This window comes from Trachurus trachurus (assembly GCF_905171665.1).
Source record: "Trachurus trachurus genome assembly, chromosome: 22".
Classification (NCBI taxonomy): Eukaryota; Metazoa; Chordata; class Actinopteri; order Carangiformes; family Carangidae; genus Trachurus; species Trachurus trachurus.
The window spans coordinates 29,779,493-29,797,210 of record NC_139907.1 but is presented as its reverse complement, the minus strand read 5'-3'; the positions used below and the strand labels follow the sequence as shown (position 1 = coordinate 29,797,210).

The 17,718-nt window shown below is 41.9% G+C and overlaps 2 protein-coding genes across 4 annotated transcripts in view; both read right to left on the bottom strand.

Annotated features, from left to right (window-relative positions):
* Positions 1-8,906, bottom strand: part of ccdc88c (coiled-coil domain containing 88C) — a 53,822-nt gene extending 44,916 nt beyond the window's left edge. The window contains exons 1-3 of the mRNA XM_083997644.1: positions 8,330-8,906; positions 6,397-6,509; positions 889-997 (exon numbers count right to left, since the gene is read on the bottom strand). Coding sequence (XP_083853770.1) covers positions 889-997; positions 6,397-6,509; positions 8,330-8,389 — 282 coding nt within the window. The 5' untranslated portion in view covers positions 8,390-8,906. The remainder of the gene's footprint in view (positions 1-888; positions 998-6,396; positions 6,510-8,329) is intronic.
* Positions 8,907-11,133: 2,227 nt separating this feature from the next.
* pals1a (protein associated with LIN7 1, MAGUK p55 family member a) overlaps positions 11,134-17,718 on the bottom strand; it is a 39,683-nt gene continuing 33,098 nt past the window's right edge. For 2 of the 3 annotated variants that reach the window (XM_083998299.1, XM_083998298.1), the window contains exons 9-17: positions 17,522-17,599; positions 16,544-16,727; positions 16,384-16,455; positions 15,989-16,060; positions 15,092-15,259; positions 14,900-14,989; positions 13,780-13,892; positions 13,529-13,639; positions 11,134-13,414 (exon numbers count right to left, since the gene is read on the bottom strand). In XM_083998299.1, the coding sequence (XP_083854425.1) occupies positions 13,238-13,414; positions 13,529-13,639; positions 13,780-13,892; positions 14,900-14,989; positions 15,092-15,259; positions 15,989-16,060; positions 16,384-16,455; positions 16,544-16,727; positions 17,522-17,599 (1,065 nt within the window). In that variant the 3' untranslated portion in view covers positions 11,134-13,237. The remainder of the gene's footprint in view (positions 13,415-13,528; positions 13,640-13,779; positions 13,893-14,899; positions 14,990-15,091; positions 15,260-15,988; positions 16,061-16,383; positions 16,456-16,543; positions 16,728-17,521; positions 17,600-17,718) is intronic. The other variant, XM_083998300.1, reaches the window with a different exon arrangement.

The window sequence follows — 17,718 nt, the reverse complement described above, 5'->3', positions numbered from 1 at the left end:
TTTGTCTTCAGTCTGTTTATTGGTCAGTGTATTGTCGGTTTATACATTGTATATGCCTGTTCCCATTAAAAAAAAAAAAACTGCATTTTTCACATCCTTTGGTATTATCAACAAGTTTCCGAACGTCATCTATGGTCAAAACCGGCAGCCAGTTTTGCATTTCCAGTGGAATTGTACGTTTATGTTTCCATGGGTTTCAGTCGTTCAAGCTGGTGTGATGATCCATGTGTTTTACAGATTTTCATTGAAAAAAAAAAAAAAAAATCCATACATTTACCGCGACTACCGAAACCATGGAAACGTAAACATAAAATTCCACCGGAAGAGCAAAACAGACTTACATTTTTGACGTTTGGAAAAAGGTGGATAATGCCACTTTATTTATTTATTGAAGAATGCTAAGTTCTCCCTGAAACCATTGTCATATCGATATCGAGATATCTGGCTTAAATATCGAGACATGAAATACTGTCCATATCGTTCAGCCTTAATGACACTTGTATAAAACGATGGGATATGCTGATGGGCCAGGCTGTCAGTGCAGAGCAGCCAACCAGTAAAGCTAAATCCACACCTGCAGTGTAGTGCAGCCAGTATGTCAGGTCATCTTTTTATTCCAGATCAACATATTCTAGTTGATTGAGAGCTGTGATTAATAACAACTGTGTTCATGTGTAGCTTCATTTTAACACTGAGCAAGTGGACACTTGAATTCCCCCTACGGTACAGTTTGTAATGTGAGCTCACTGTTGGCATGTGTGTGTGTGTGTGTGTGTGTGTGTGTGTGTGTGTGTGTGTGTGTGTGTGTGTGTGTGTGTGTGTGTGTGTGTGTGTGTGTGTGTGTGTGTGTGTGTGTGTGTGTGTGTGTGTGTGTGTGTGTGTGTGTACCTGGTAGTAGGTCCTGATGTGTCTGGTGAGAACAGTCAAGTTGTAAAGGCGAAGGGACACATCATTGTTCACATTCTTGTTCAGCCTCTGATTGGTTGGGCTCGGGTCGCTATGGAGACACACACACACAGAGCAGAGGAGCAGTTAGATTGAGGTTCTTGGGGCCTTGTGGACAAAGATCATTACAGTGGCACATACTCACACGTCCCCGGTCCAGGGAAACTATTGTGCTGTGGAAGGATTTATGCTCACATCGACTGTGGAGGCCGTGCCAGACTGATATGCATCTCAACAGTCTGGCTGACCTACTATGACTGTCATGACGTTAGATTGAGGTTGGAGCTCAGTTCACCTCTAATCCAAACATAAAGCAGCTTGAAAACACTCTTGGTCTGACCTGATCTCTATGTCCTGGCTGAGCTCATTTCACACAACTACGTTTAACTATAAACAGACTTCATCCCTACATTCACATCAATAGAACAAACAGTCAATGTATCACAGCTTGGTCCATGTGGATGGATGGATGGATACTTCATTTATCCCAAAGTAAATTCAGTTTCTCAGCTGCATAATCAATCATCAACAAATCAATTCATAAAATAATGAATAGAGAGTAATTTTAAAAACAAAAGGAAAACAAAGAGGGACAATAAATAGCCAATGATACGATGAAGCCAGTGAATAGCCAAGGCTGTTTAAGCTGCTGGCATAAAATTCATTTAGGCATTAAACACCCCTGTCTCTCCTATGCCCGTCTCCCTCTCACAGACAACTATCCTGGTTGTTTGAGTGTGTGACATAGGAGGGGCGTGTGTGTGTGTGTGTGTTGTTTTTTTTAACTGCAGCAGAGTGAAGGCAGCCGGGAGAGAATGAAAGAAATGAAGCGCTGAAGCGAGTTTCTACGTGTTCAGAAACGGTAATTGAGGATGGAGGAGGATGATTGGCTCAGAGAGGAGACAACACTGGGTTAAATGTCACTCTCTTGTCAAACACACACCTTCTTTGCACTGAGCTCTGTGTTTTGGTTGAAGGTCAAGTTGTGAACTTGCTTCTGATTTCCTGCTGTGTGCTCATCTAAAACTGACACTGACAAATAAACAGTAAAGCAGGAATGACTGAACACAGACGAAGGCTGGACTACAATCAGGTCATGTTGGTGTGATTTTACACATCAAAGGGTTAAATCACACTTTGGCATTTTGAATATTGTGATATACTGTGTATCATTGACAGGCCCTTGTTTTAGAGCTTACATATTAACCAACAGTTTCCCCTCGCTGCTTTCATTTCTTTTTCTTTAACCACACGTTCTTCTGATTCACATAACTTCAGCTGATGTTTCACCTCTTTACACTTTAACTGACTATTTTTTTTTTAAAAAGGCTCTCCCACAACTTCTGCTTTTCATCTGTAGCTTTTCAACAGTTTTCAGTGATTCCAGGTCAGATGACTCATCCACTTCTACCTTCTGTCAGATGATGCACTGATTTAGTACCAAATCTCCTTGGCCCACCGTCCAGACTGAAACATTTTTCTCTCCTCAAAGTTGAGTCATGTGGAGTCTTTTCCATGACAGCCTCCAGAGCAGAGGTTGCGCTAGACTTTTTCGTTGCCGGTCATTTTGACTGACGAGGTCATAAAAATTCCGTCATAATCTATTTTTACCGGTCACTTTAATTTTTTTATGATAATAATGACATATTCAATAGCACTAATTTTAATTAATTTTTTAATTCATATCAAGTCCAAACAAATTGAACAGAGAATGCTCCGCAGCAGAGTCGGCGTCAGATCACATCTAATCGGGGGTCATTCAGTGAATGCGGGGGTCTCTCTCTCTCTCTCTCTCTCTCTCTCTCTCTCTCTCTCTCTCTCTCTCTCTCTCTCTCTCTCTTACGCACGCAGCCATTGCGCATCACTGAAAGAACTGCTACTAGACCACACAGCCAGATGCAGCACAAATTCAGACAGGACAAAACCACACGCAGCTTTAAGTGTTATAAACAATGCCACGGCGGGCAGAATACATTAAAAGAAGGTTTATAGCGTTACCTTTAGAAGAGTTGTGTGCGGCGAGTGTGTGAAACTCCCACTGCTCTACCTGTACCGAGACACACCACTGTGTAGCCTACAGCTTCAGTCTATGGACGTAATTTAACAGCTGACTACTGTCGGCCCCTCGGACACTGCAGCTGAATCTCGCCCGTTAAATCATTATCGATCGTCATATTTGCACTGACACGACTCCCAGTCAACATTTAATCCACTTGAAGGAGTTTGAATACTGCGGGGAAGCTTTCTGTCTTCTTCTCTGTTGTTAGTGTTTATGTGTGGCAGCGCTACACAGGCCTAGAGGAGGTACTACAGCGTTTTTCTACTGAGCGCACCAGCCAGCTGTGAGGTTTTTTTTATTTTTTATTTTTATCTAATTCTCACCGTAGTGACTTTGTGACATTGTATATGTTTTATATCGTTATCCACCACTCCATTTATTGATTATCCGCCGGCTTCAGTGTAAACAAATGCACATGGTCAGACAGCCATGGGTGTGAATTGCAATCTGTCAAAATGACGGATGGCCTCAAAATCTTTCCGTCACCGTTTTAAAAAAACGGTCAATGACGGAAAATATCCGGTTAACGCGACCCCTGCTCCAGAGTGTAGATGTGAAACGCCAGCTTGGCGTAATAGGAGCTGTTCTAGGAGCTGAACGGAGATCTGGGCCAGTAAATCTAGACCCGTGGCCTGTGGTCGCATCTCATTTTCTCTGTGGCTGCTCAAGCCTGGTGGACACGGTGGGACTGGGACGAGCCCTGTCCCGAGTCTGACCGTCCACCCCAAATGACCGGAGCAGATAGAGGGACAGTATGAGACTAACCTTTCCCCAGCCGAGGACACCAGCTTAGTGTTAACTTGTCTGTCCTGTTTCTTTTTCTCCCCTTCTCTCTCACTACAGTCGTGTGTTGCCACGTGTGTAGTTTCAAATTAAAAGCCCTCTGTGTAGTTGTGTAATTTAATTTGTGTGTATGTATGTATAGGGTTTACAGACGGACTGATTTAACAGCTGACTGCTCCTCTGACTGACTGGTTTACCAACCGTCTCTGAGTGGCTGTCCTCTAACGTCCTGACCTCCTCCTCCTCTCTAACCCACTTTCCCTATAAACCCCTATAAACCCCTCTGACACACCCAGACCCCCCACACCCCCTCCCCCCGGCCCAGCCTACATGCAGAGTGCAGAGAACAATAGCCTGATTATCATTGTTTCTAAAGACAATCACTAACATATGAACATGTGGTCTGATTGCGGGCAGTCTGGGTGGCAGGACACACACACACACATGAATGTATGGAAGTATGTTAGATAGACAGCGTTTTTTGTCCAGCTTTTATAAACAAGCCTGATGATAAAGTCTGGTGATAATGTGCTGGTTGCCCTGGGGAACATGCTCCATTATTAACATACACCATCTTTCTGGCAGAAATACTCCCTATATAATACCACATGTATTGTGTATTAACCTTCCTGTCTGTTACATATTGGTCCATTAGTTACTAAGCATTACACCACTTTGATATTACTCATGTTACCTGGAGCTACACAGATTCAGCCTGAGGCCTGTATCACGGAGCCAGTGTAGTGGGTTAGGAGCTATGTTGAGTCTAAAGCCAGGCTCTCCTGTACTACAAAGGCGGCTCTCTTTTAACCCAGCTACATCACCATAGTAACTGATGCTTAGCTTATAATGTTATGTTCAGACTTTCATCCTAAAATCGGCTATAAAAGCACCGCTGTGTCACTATTTAACTCATCTAGAGCTGCATCACCTTTACTCTGAGAGTCCAGTGGAGCCGGATCAGAACGCAGCGTTTGATCCGCTGCTGTTGACTTTCTCTCTGAGCGTCTCCGCCTGCACATGTTCAGCTGAGGGAAGACGCTGCTCAGCTGTTGAGCCCAGCACCAGGAGCTCCTTATATATTAGGCTATATACAGCTCTGGAAAAAAATAAGAGACCACTCCCAAAATGATCAGTTTCTCTGGTTTTACTAGTTATAGGTATGTGTTTGAGTAAAATGAAATTACATTTTTTTTGTTTTATTCTATCAACTACCAACAACATTTCTCCCAAAATTGAAATAAAAATATTGTCATTTAGAGCTTTATTGGCTGAAAATGACTAAACTAGTCTAAATAACAGAAATATCAAGTCTTTTCAGACCTTGAATAATAATAATGGAAAGAAAACATGTTCATATTTATTCCTAAACAACACAGCAAGAATATTTTAAGTCAGGAAGAGTTTATAAATCAGTTTTAGTTGGATAATGTCGATGTTTAATCCAGCAGTGGTTTTTATAATCTTCCTATAAAACCAGATGTGGTTCAGGTGATGACCTCATCAGTGTCTCATTGCAGTAGAATGAGTTGTGTTTGTGTTGGTGTTTAAAAAAGAAAAGAAAAGAATGACTGTCATACATGTAGAGATGCTTTTAAGAAACATTTGTGAAAGTGGTCTCTTATTTTTTCCAGAGCCGTATTTTACTATGGAGGCCACTGAAAGAAGTTGTCCGCTCGCAGCAGGACAAATAATCAGATATATCAGGTAAAGTGAATAATTTCACTTTGATGTGGTCACGAATAAACTATTGTCAATGTTTCACCTGTTATATAGCAGTGTTGCCCAAACACAAACATTGAATATGTCTGTTGCCTTTGTACAGAGACAATATGAGATTTGCTTGTACAGCACTAAAACAACTCACTGTAGCCTTGCTTTCAATAGAACACACACTCATATTCTATAATTACGATCAGTGAAATATATGAAAACAATATAAAAACACAATTTAAAATGGCAGTTGTTGTTGCTCTAGTTTATTTAGTTTAAATGGATAAAGCTTCATATTAAAAAGCAGCTCAATGTTCAGCTGTCAGAAATGAAAGCAGCCTCCTCTCTTGTGTTGCTTCAGGCTGCGATCAGGCTTCTTTGTATCGCTCATACTCTCTCCATTAAAACAAGCTGCTGCTCTTGGCTGAAATCAGCCCATTGTCGCTCCATTTTGTGCGGAAGTAGAATCATATGACACCAAACGCCTCCTTTGATGTAAAGCCACACAGAGCAAAAGTCTGGCTATGTTGAGTCTCCTATCTGGAGACCTGTTTCTACATGTGCTGAGGGTTCATCTGGACCACAGCCCTGCCTACCTGTTAATGAGCACAAACTGACTCCAGCTCAGCTCTAAAAAATGATAAACTCTTGTGTACACCAGTTCTTTCTGCAACCTGAAGCAGCACATCTGGTGCTGTGACGTTTACAACCTGATACCAGCGTGTCAGGATGTGGTCGCACGAACACACTCACACAGACACACAGGAAACGCTGGATTAACTCACTTGCTGCTCATACAGCCAGTTCAGTCGCACAAACAGAAACACACACCAAGGAAGGAGCATTTCTTACTGACTCAGTCAAATCACACTTTCAGTCTGTGAGCTGCGACTTACATGTGTGTCATGATCTTGTGCAAGAAGACGCCGTCCACCAGCTCCATGAACATGCTGACCCGTTCCTCTGAGCCCACGCTGTCACTGGAGCTCAACGGGCCCAACGTCCGCACCTAGGGACAGACGGGTTAGAGACAGAGACAGGAGACAGTCAGGGACAGTTGATCTGCCACACAGTCAGAAATACACACGCTATAAAGGGTGATATATGGTACAGTGTAATTTCCCCCTCTTCATTTATTCATTAAGGGGTTTGTTGTTGTAATGAGATCTTTGTGAGCCAACTCCATGTTGAAACCCACACTTTAAAACACCACAGTGCACACATAGTGTGGTCTGCAAATAACTGCTCTTTACATTTTCCTCCCAGATCTGCCCCAAAATCTGGTCTGGATTCAAACCTGCTACAGTTATGGAACCAGCCATGTTGAGATCGCCAAGTACTGCACATTTCTTTAACCCATGGATGTGAATATTAAGAAACGCTGACGATGATAAAAACAGAGAAGTCAGTCAGGTGAACGAGCGTTGACCTGAGGGACTTTGTCTGTCCAACAGCGATGGGAACAACTGCTGGAGCAGTCAGGTCAACAGGATGTGAGGCCACAGGGAAACAGGAAGTACAACAAAGTTAATAACCTGTTGACAGCTCCACTGCTGTCCCAGTCTGGGCCCGGAGCCCACACTGGGGGGACGGACATTATCCAAGATAAGTCTAGTAGAAGATACTTTGATACTTGCAGTATCTATAAAGCTACAAGTGTTCATAGCTCACCTTACAATTACCCCAGTGTTTTTCTTTTCTTTTCTTTCTTTTTTTTTTTTTACTTTCTTTTAACATTGTGAGCGTCTTTATCTAGACAAACAAATGCTATAAATCAAATGTTGTATTGTTGAATTTGCCTGATAATGAGGCACACACTACTCTGGTGTTTGTGCTGTTTGCTATGATCACATTACACATCAGCAAGATATCCCAAAACACCAATACTGTGACAACATGTGGGGGACTGTAGGGATGTGGACAGACACAGTGCAATATGTCTTTTCAGAATAAAACTGCACATCTTAAAAGCAGCTTGGATGACGAGCAGCCCAAGGCAACGTGATATTACATGCCACACCTGTCAGGTGATGGATGATCTTAACTTCTGGGATCTTGGCTGACTAACATGGATTAATAAGAATTGCCTCCTTTGATCTTTAATGTGAACTCATGAAAAAGAGGATTAAAAACACAAGTGTTGCAGTCATGTTTTTGTCCATTCAAAGGCATGCTTGCACATATGGAGTTCCTAGTCGTGTGTGTGTTTGTGTGTGTGTTTGAGTGTGTGTGTGTGTGTGTGTGTGTGTGTGTGTGTGTGTGTGTGTGTGTGTGTGTGTGTGTGTGTGTGTGTGTGTGTGTGTGTGTGTGTGAGAGCAGCAGCCTCTGTTTTCTGTTTCTTGCTGTTGTGAGAATCGTGGGATTTCATTCATTCACTGCATTGATACCAACTACAAATTGCTGAGATCATCACATCACTGGTGGATTGGGACTGGACTGGAGGGTGGGGGTCTTGCGTGCATCGGCAATTTAATTACAAAAGGAGAAGAAGGAGAAGAATAGAAACAGGCTAACGGGAAAAACTAGAGGTTGACCAGCTGTTGTTGGCAGAGAGGCAGGACAGTAGAGCGTCTGCTGTTACAATGAGAGGTAAAGTTGGAAAGTCCCAGAAAAACCAACCAAAATCAGCCATGGACCAGCTCATGTAACAAAAACTACTAACTCCAACAAGACTAACTTCTAGACATGTGGAGCGGATCAAACTGTGCTAAGCTGCTAAGTGTAACGTTACAGCTGAGCTGAGAGAGAGAAAGTCAACCAGAGGCAGAGGACAGAGCACAGCACAGCGTGCATCATCCTCACAACTGTGTGTGTGTTGCTCCTACTTACCCACACCACCAGCGGCGACTCCATGAAGGTAGCCAGCAACTCCGACAGAGTTACGTCCATGGTTGCTCCCACGGCTTCCCGCTCCGCTTATTAATCACCAACTGATCATTAATCCACCGGTGAACCGGTCGGTCTCCGCTGCGGGCTCGCGCCGCGGTCAGAACAAAGCCCCGGCGGCCCCGCGAGGCATCCACTCACCTCCTCCCTGCGCGAGCTCCCTTTCACACCACTATTGTCTCGCGCTGTCCCGTTTCCTTCAACTCCAGGTTTAAAGTAAAAACCGAGTGGAAGTTGGACCAGGACAGTCCGGACTACAGTCCCGCGGGCTCCCGTGCAGCCCAGACCCCGCTCCGTCTGCTCGGCGGCTCGTTATCCACTTTCTTTTCCGACCAAAGGTGAAAACACTTGATCCAAACTTCGCAGGACAGTTACTGCCGTTACCAGGGATACACCACTCGGACCGTAAAGCGGCGAAACCAGCGTAAAGTAAGAAAACAAAAATGAACAAAGAAAACAGGGTAAAAATACACGACATATGAGAGACGGACAGAATTATTTATTTCCGTTGTTTGCTACATCTTCCCCACGACTCTCTACCTTTCTCCTCCTTCAAACTCATCAACCGGACTCCGAGATCAGAGGCAGTGGAGCGAGAGGGAGTTGACTGACAGGCACATCGACCAATCCGCTACACCCAGAGGCGTGGGTCACGCCCCTTGCTATAAATTACGGCGCTATCATTTGGTAGATGTTTCTATCAAGCTGACGTCACTGCAACGCAGGTCAAACCAACCAAAGAGTTCAGACGGAGCAGGACACGACCGTCCCGGAGCGGGATTTCAAATCTACTGTTTTGTTTCTACTAAAGTTAATGTTGTGAGCGCTAGGAAATGACATATTCCTCTAAAAAAAAACATGTCATAATGTTTACTTTTCTATTTAGTTAGTTAACAACAGTTTCTGAAAGCAGCATAGATTACCATTTCAGTATATGGCTATAGTTTGAGTCCATATAATAGAAATAGTTGTTTTATAAATTGTTCATGAAATGTCAGTTATAACTGATAATTGTCGCCACTTGTCATTTAAGGGGGTAGAGTCTTTTTTTTTTGTATTTGCAAGAGTTGAAAGAGAAATCGAAGAAGCACATAAAACTAAAGCTAAATACATACTTATGGTAGAAGCATGTAACCTAAAATAACGTTGCAACAAACAGCATGAACGGAGATCAGCTTTAAGCAAATTGATGGGAAGCTATAGCCTAACGTTACTACAGCGGCTCTGCGCAGCTCTGCTCAGGTAGATGGTGGAGTGTCCCACACTTCAGCATGGGGTGAACTGTATAAAAAAGAAAACATCCCACTATAATCTGGGAAACGGTGCCCCCTCTTGGTCTCTTCGTGTTACCACATCTTAGTAGTTGTTTCTCTCTGTAACAGTGTAAGACAGCCTATAGTGTAGTTATAGACTAACCTGTAAAGAAAGTGTGGGCAATCAGTGCTTGTTAAGTTACAACAGTGACTCCTGCTACTAGCAGCCATAGTCTGGTAATAATGTAAAACCTTTTTTTATAATGACTGGGACATGATATCACTGTTAATAACACTGGTCATTATTAAACACTTAAACATTTCACAACCACATTGTGGTCACTTTCTAATTAATCACTCCATTTGTCACTGAACATACATTTTCATCTCCTCCGTTTATAGTTTTTATTTTCCAGCCCTGATACTGGAGTGCTCCATTCCACATAGAGCAACATGGCCTCAATACATCTTGCACACAAGTGTATTATTGCCATCTTCAACATACTTCACACATTTTGGCATTCAACCACAGCTCAGAGTCTTCCTTAAACAAAAATGTCTTTGATGCAATTATGTGACTCAAGGATGGCTGCTGTTCATGTATTCAATCTTGAAACTTTTCTTTTTTCACTGGTTTAGACTCAGTTGAAAAGCTGCAACGTTTTCCCTCATATGTTTGGCTGTCAGTAGTATTTATACAAGGCTCCTACTATTTTGTTTGCTGCTAATGTTAGTCATTTTCTGTCTGGAATATTTTCTTGGGGGGGAAAAAATGTTCAGAAATGCATTTGAAGAAACCATAAATAAAACCATGAGGTCAGTCATTTTATATCAATCATCTATTGTTTATTCATTGTGAATATTCATACAAAAAGCAGATTTTGTCAGGAAGATGTGATGTCTGATACACAGGAACTGGTATCAATTAACTTTACATTCAATACAGTTCATTTCCCTGCCCCCCTCTTCCTCCTGGACCAATGGCAGGGAGGCAAAGGGGTGAAACCTGCAATTTTATTGGTGCATTCTGGACTTCTATTTTTAGCATTACATATATATATATATATATATATATATATATATATATATATATATATATATATATATATATATATATAAAGGTCTACACAGTGATAACAGTGATATTGTGTCAGGTCTACTTCAGGTCATAATAATACTTAACCGTCTTCAAAGACAGGCATGAGCATTCACACACCCATGCACCCACACACACACACGCCTTTTCGCATACAAACATACAAAGACACTCAGGAACGCACACACTAAATATACATTAAATTCAGCATCACGGGTCGCTCAGGAACACACCTAAAAACTACAACTTTCCTTCACCCACTCAGGCTCAGAGGACTAATTAAATGTGATCAGACAGGACATAAAGAGTCAGTTGACCAGGTAATCTGTGATTGGTCAGTCAGAAAAAACAGGCAGAAAATAAAACAGTCAGCCAGTAAAAAGAGATATCAAGTGCTGTGTCCTTTATTTGAGTGTTTATTGCAATCATGTGCACAGGAGAGCTCGATAGAAACCAGTTCAACCAGTCAGTCGGTCGGTCAGTCAGTCCTCAGGTCAGTCAGACAAGGTCCAGAGGGCTCCAGCCCCCCCAGCGCAGGGGGAAGTCAGAAGCTAATGCACTGTCGCAGTGTGTCCAAACAGGACATGTGTGAGTGTTCTTCATAGCAATACATGTGGTGGCTCAGTGTTTATTTAAAGTTGTACTAAATATTTGTGTTTGTGTCTGTGTGCAAGAAGCTTGAGTTGAAAATCAAATGTTTACACTGATCCTCGGCACTGTCAAAGTTCAAATGATTTGGGCATCATAATTTAAATGATCACAGGAAAAAGTCAAAGATGCATCAAATAAGAGGCCCAGCATCTCTGGGAATAAACAACTCTCAAAGAAAAAAAATAATGACAACAAAAATCTGAGTACTCTATGAAAGAACAACTCTTAAAGATAAAACAACAACCAGAAAAGACTTCTCGGTATATAAGGTACTGTGATGATGACGACAGAGGTCTGTCATAAAAACATCTGCTGAATAAAAACATCATGGATCAGTTCAGCACCATCCAACATCAGTTTGTTGAGGATTTCCTCCCTTTCAGGACGGTCAATACACAAATGTTTACAAGCTCTGTATTTCTAATTACCAGTGCCACCAGGTCTATACATTCTAGAGGATGTTGATTGTGTGCAGAGTATCTACTCTATAAAACAAGTATTAGGGCCAATGTTAAGAGAAAATGTCATAATGTTATGAGAATTAAGTTAAACGTCCAAGTATTTCAATGTCAAGTTGTAATTTCTGAGAAAAGGCTATTTTAGAAATCAAGTCAGGGTTTTATGGTAATAGAATTCTGTGAATTAAATCATAGTAGAAAAGGTGATTTTAAAGATCAAATCTTACATTGTGATTAAAGACATAGAGAATTAAGTCAGAGTTTTATGAGAGACTGTAAAGTACAAGAATGAAGTCAATTTAAGTAGAAGATTAAGTCAAATCACACAAAAAAAGCTGTTATTCTGGAATCAAATAAATGCTGTGTCATGATTACAGTTGAAGAGGTATGCTCCAGTTTCACAAGTCTGTTATTTTGTGAGTAAAGCAGTGAGGGATTGGTAACATTTTCAGGTAAAACTGTTTGAGAGAAAACTTAATGATATGCGAGACTCCTCATTTTACTATAAAAAGCTTATGCAATGTTTTGAGAAATTTAAGCAATACAGTTGATGAAGTTGGAGAAGCAAGAGACTTTATCTTGATGCTGAGAATGATTAAAGCACTGAGGTCAGTTTGTCTGCTTTGACCTGTAAATTGAGCGAATGTGGATGATTAATAAGCATCTTTATATCACAGGTGTTATTGAAATGAAATGAACACAACGGTTGGAGTGAAGACAGCATCACCAGTGACGTGGTGAAGAGTTAATGTTCTGCTCATGTGTTGCTAACTCAGACTAGAAAACCATTACTGGTCGTGGGAAAGGAGTACACTGTAAATGCTAAAACATGCTCACACAATTTATCTACACAATATCACCACATCCAGTTCTCAAGATAATATCTTCCTTGTAATATATCATGTCTTATAATATGACATTCTTTTAATGAAATTACAGCCTTTTTCTCGAATGTCTATCATTTTATCTTTTTCAAATGTCAATTTATACGAACATTTGATTTTAATGCAGCTTTTGTATTAAATTACGGTATTGTGTGTTGTGCTATTTAATGTAATAGTTTGACTACATAATTTTGGGATACTTGATCACATGATGTTATGGCAAAAGAAGTGCCTTTTATTTTATGACCCTCTCCTGTAGAATTAAAAAGTCATTTTGCAATATTTGGCTCATTACATTTGAACTTGATTCTTATTATATTGCAACTTTATTCTCAAAATCATGAGCTTTTCCCTAACATCAACCCTAATATTCTGTCATGTCCCTCACCACAGCACACTGTGTAAAAACCACACCAGTGTTTCCGGGTCTAGTTTGTTACATCTGTAGAGACGGGCTCTGTGGGCTGTGTGTGTCTACTCTGTGTGTGTGTGTGTGTGTGTGTGTGTTTTCAGCGCAGCCAGGAGCAGGGCACCCACTGAGGTTCAGTGTCCAGTTTGTTGATGAGTCGTAGCAGCTCGTTGAAGGCTTTGTCCTGGTCTGTGTTGACGATGACGGCATCAAACAAGTGGCCGCAGCTCTGCTCCATCTCCCGGGCCTTCTCTATGATGTCTCGCAGCTCCTCAGGCTGGACACACACACACACACACACACACAAACACATGTATTTAGTGAGGCAAACAGTGTCAACACCAGTGGTATTTAACATTGACCAAGTGTAAACAGACGGTCGGACAGGAACCTTGGGATTCTTGTTCTCTTTAGCCAATAGGGCTCGCAGCCTTTCCTGGGAGGGCGGAGCTATGAAGATGATGTAAGGCTTCAAGTCTGAACTCCTCAGGACCTTTAGAGCCTACACACACACACACACGCACACACACACACACCAGGATTCAAACAACAACATCTGACTGTGAGTTCAAACTACTTTGACTTTCTCTCATGTCACTACACAACCCTGCTCTGTCTTTGAGAGTGTGTGTGTTGACTAACCTGTGTGTGCAGGCAGAGCACACAGATTTTTCCAGTGTTGATGACCTGTCTCACTGAGTCTGTACTGGTCCCGTACAGGTTCTTCTCAAAATCACCAGACTCTATCAGCTTCCCTGGGAGAAGCACACAAGCCAGAATGTTGTTGATCACAGAGTGTTAACGTGTATTTGTTGTGTGGAGCTGTGTGTGGACCAGAGCAGGAACAGGTCTGATGGGTCTCTGGCAAAGTCATCATGTCATCATGTCATCATGTGTCTTAGTTGGACATGTTATTACTGGGTTATTTTATTCTGAATTAGTCAGGCAAGTGTACGACAAATACTTTGCAGGAAATTAAACAACACGTCTGCCAATGAATGTTGAACAAACAACAACTGAAGAAACCAACAACGAGCCCTCTGGATCAGTCATGTAAACAAACTTAAGTCTATGCTTACACTCATGTTTGTCACCAAAATGGATTGGCCACACAAACATGGCAAAACTATCTCTTTCCTCATAAAACACATGTGTTGAGTTGTGTTTAAATCCAGGTCTTCTGCTTCACTGCCTCTGCAGACACAACGTGGATCGTACTTCCTGCTTCATATGCAAATAAACTGGCATGTGTTGCTTTTTTAGTCAATAGACAGACGGGTCCATTGTAAATATGTTAGTGTCTGTGTGTGTGAGGAAGGCTGGGTTTTATCCATTTGAAAGAGTCAAATATTTTTCATTCGAGATGAAACTATGGGACGAAAGAGACCGTGTCAGAGGACGTCAGTGGAATAGTTGTTCTCTTCATGTGGTGAGGACACGTTTATATTCACACAGCTGAAGGAATGTGGCCTCATGTGGTCCAGACCACCTCTGAATGTGGTCTCAGTGATCAGATGTCAAATGTTCAGGCCTGGTTTTACAATCCATCCCAGGTGAACGGGGATGATGATGGGCTGAGTCTGAGGTTGGACAACTGAATGTGTTTCCTCAGTAGATACTGGCTACTGATCTGCTCTCATTCAGATGAGCTGCTGAGTTGCAGCATCTCATCATTTACCTACTGTAGGTAAGGTTTGGTTATCATGATAGACTTGTACAGGAAAGCCCTGACACTGACTGAAGCCAAACCATCAGATCTTACCAGCTGCCAGCTCGGCCTCAAAGGTCTGACGGGACACAAAGTGGTAGTCTCGACCACTCAGCTCACCTTCACGACGGCTCCGTGTGGTGTCTGCAACACACAGAACACAGTGTGTTAAATCTCAGACAAATGGAAGAGTATAGTATATAGTACGTAGGTGTGTGTGTGTGTGTGTGTGTGTGTAAGTCTTACGAGGTACAGCTCCAGCGAACCGTTCTGGTTGGTTGTTGAGGAGTCTCTGCCTAAGTTCTCCTTGTCCGCAGCTGGTTGGACCAATCAGGGCAATCGGCCGCTTCCTATTGGCAGGCTGGTGGTACAGAGCCATCTCCTCATAGGTGAGAATCTCATCATTCTCAAGATCTGGACCAATGGAGAGAGGGGAATGAATTAGAGACAGAATGTGATGTGTATTACAAAATACACTTAATCCAAACTCTTTGTGCTACACACTTATGTTAGATGTTATTTTAGGGATGTATAATGTATACAGTATTAAATGTAATGTATGCAATCTTGCCCAGGACTACATTTGAAAACTAGCTACTTAGCTAATCCTGGCACATTTACAGACATGTCGACTGATGTGCACCGTCCCTGCAAAAATAAACAAGTTAAAGAAAAGAGTTGAACCAGGCCACAGTGTGAGAACTAGTGGCACACCATCCTCTTCCTAAAAACACAATTCACACATCCTGGACAAACAGTGTATTCCTACGTACACTTACAAACACTCACTAAGTTAATTGCATCTTGGTCATTTAGAAGCTTTTCAACATTTAATGTGAGAAAAAAATAGAGTTTATGGCTTTTTGAACCAATATTTTGCCAAACAAGGATCAAACATTTGGTTTCTGTCCACGCAGCTGGCCGTCCATCACACTTCAATGCAACGTAGCTTCCACATGTGGTTGCTAAAAATATAAAAGGATTCTCACATCTGTGTCTTATTCAGACTGAGCCTACACACTGAACTAGTGAAAGCTGTCAATTTTATATGATGTCATTGGCAAGTCAATATGATGTCACCAGGTCACCAGGTGCTGTAAACGGGTGACCCCCTGCTGCCAGGCAACAGTGAACGGGTCGTACCATCATTCCTGTGAGTGTTGTACAGCAGCTTCTTTCTCTTCCTCTTGTTCTTCTTCGCACACCACAGCTTTCCTAGAAACAAACACACACATTAGAACTCACTCTGCTTTGAGATACAGGGCTTACTTTACTTTACAAACTAATTACAACATTTAAATCTCTGATTTAAACTCTGGTTTTCATTCTCGTCTTGTTTGGATTTAAGTGTGAACTTTGGGTGAAACTTCTACAAACTCTGCCAATAAATGTTCTGACACAATGATACCACAAACTGAGGTTATTGGGGGTGTTGGGCAACTACGAGCAATGTACTAGATAGACAGAGAACTGCTGATAGATAGAGAAGCGTAGAATGGTTATTCAGTGTGATGCGGTTTTATGGTGGAGAAACTGACCAGGCTTCTCAGGCTCCTTGTCTTCTTCTATGGTCTGTTTCATGGCTTCTCTCTGCTGCTGAAAACTCTTGCCTGTGGAAAAAAACGAGAGGATATTTACCCACAAGAGTCTGACTAAGTATTCTTCACATGCTCCAGCAGAAACAGCAGCCACACATACCTGGTACCAGTCCAGCTAACGGCTGGTTGTCCTCATCTCCGTCCCTGTAGGCCTGCCACCAGTTGGGGTCTGCCTGACTGATGATGTGGAGGATGTCTCCCTTCTGGAAGGACAGGCCCAGCTCTCTGCACGGCACGTAAGGGTCATCTGAGGGGTCGTAGTCAAAATGAGCCTTCACATGGACCTGGAGGACAGAAAGGAGAGAGACAAAGAGGTGAATCACTATCATATATTCTGGTGTTGCCCTGTTGTGACCCCATTTTGGTTGCGCGTACATCAAATTCTTGACTGTGTTTTCAACAATAAATAACTTTTTGCTTTAATTTGTTATATTTGATGGATCTAGAGGAACTGGAATGGAGGAACAAAGATAAATATTTGCTGAGAATATTACTGGTGGCTGGTAAGAAATCAATAAGGAAGAAATAGCTGAAGAGGGAGGCAGCTAGTGCAGATGAATGGATTGATATTGTGTACAGCATCTATGTAATGGAAATAATTACTTTTAATTTAAGAACACAAAAAGAGTTTTGGCAAAAATGGATTACATAGTCTCTACCATAAGACCGGACTTCAGGTCATCTCAGACTGGACTATCAGAATATTTTTATGTATTTACTTTTTTTTTTCTCTCGATTTCTGGACTGGAGGTGTTTACCAGTCCCCTTATGTACGCTTTTACTTTCCCCTTGATACTTTTGTACACATCTACAGGTCTTCATGTTGATTGTTTGACTGTTTGTTTGTTTACATGTAAAATCAAAACCAATAAAAAGTAAATGACAAAAAAAAGAAAGGAGAGAGACATGAGACAACGAGGCCGTGGGCTGCTGAGACGTTTCCAACAGTAATTACGGGCCAGGGTATTTTTTTAATAACCATTTAACGATGAAAGCCAATTATTTCTATTAGTTTGGTGAAGGCAAAGAAACTCATTTTCTTCTTCCAGACCAAACATGAATGTTTCACATCACTCACCACAGACTCTTTGACAGGAGGAGGTTTGGTCTGAATACTGGGAATCAGCACAAACGTCAAAAGGCCATGCATGTCCGCCTGAAACACACACATACACACACAGACAAACTAAACTGTAACGGTTGTGTATTTAAACGGTTGTTGGACTCAGGGTCTGTGTGGGAAAGAGGTGAAGTTAATCATGAGCAGCCATTATC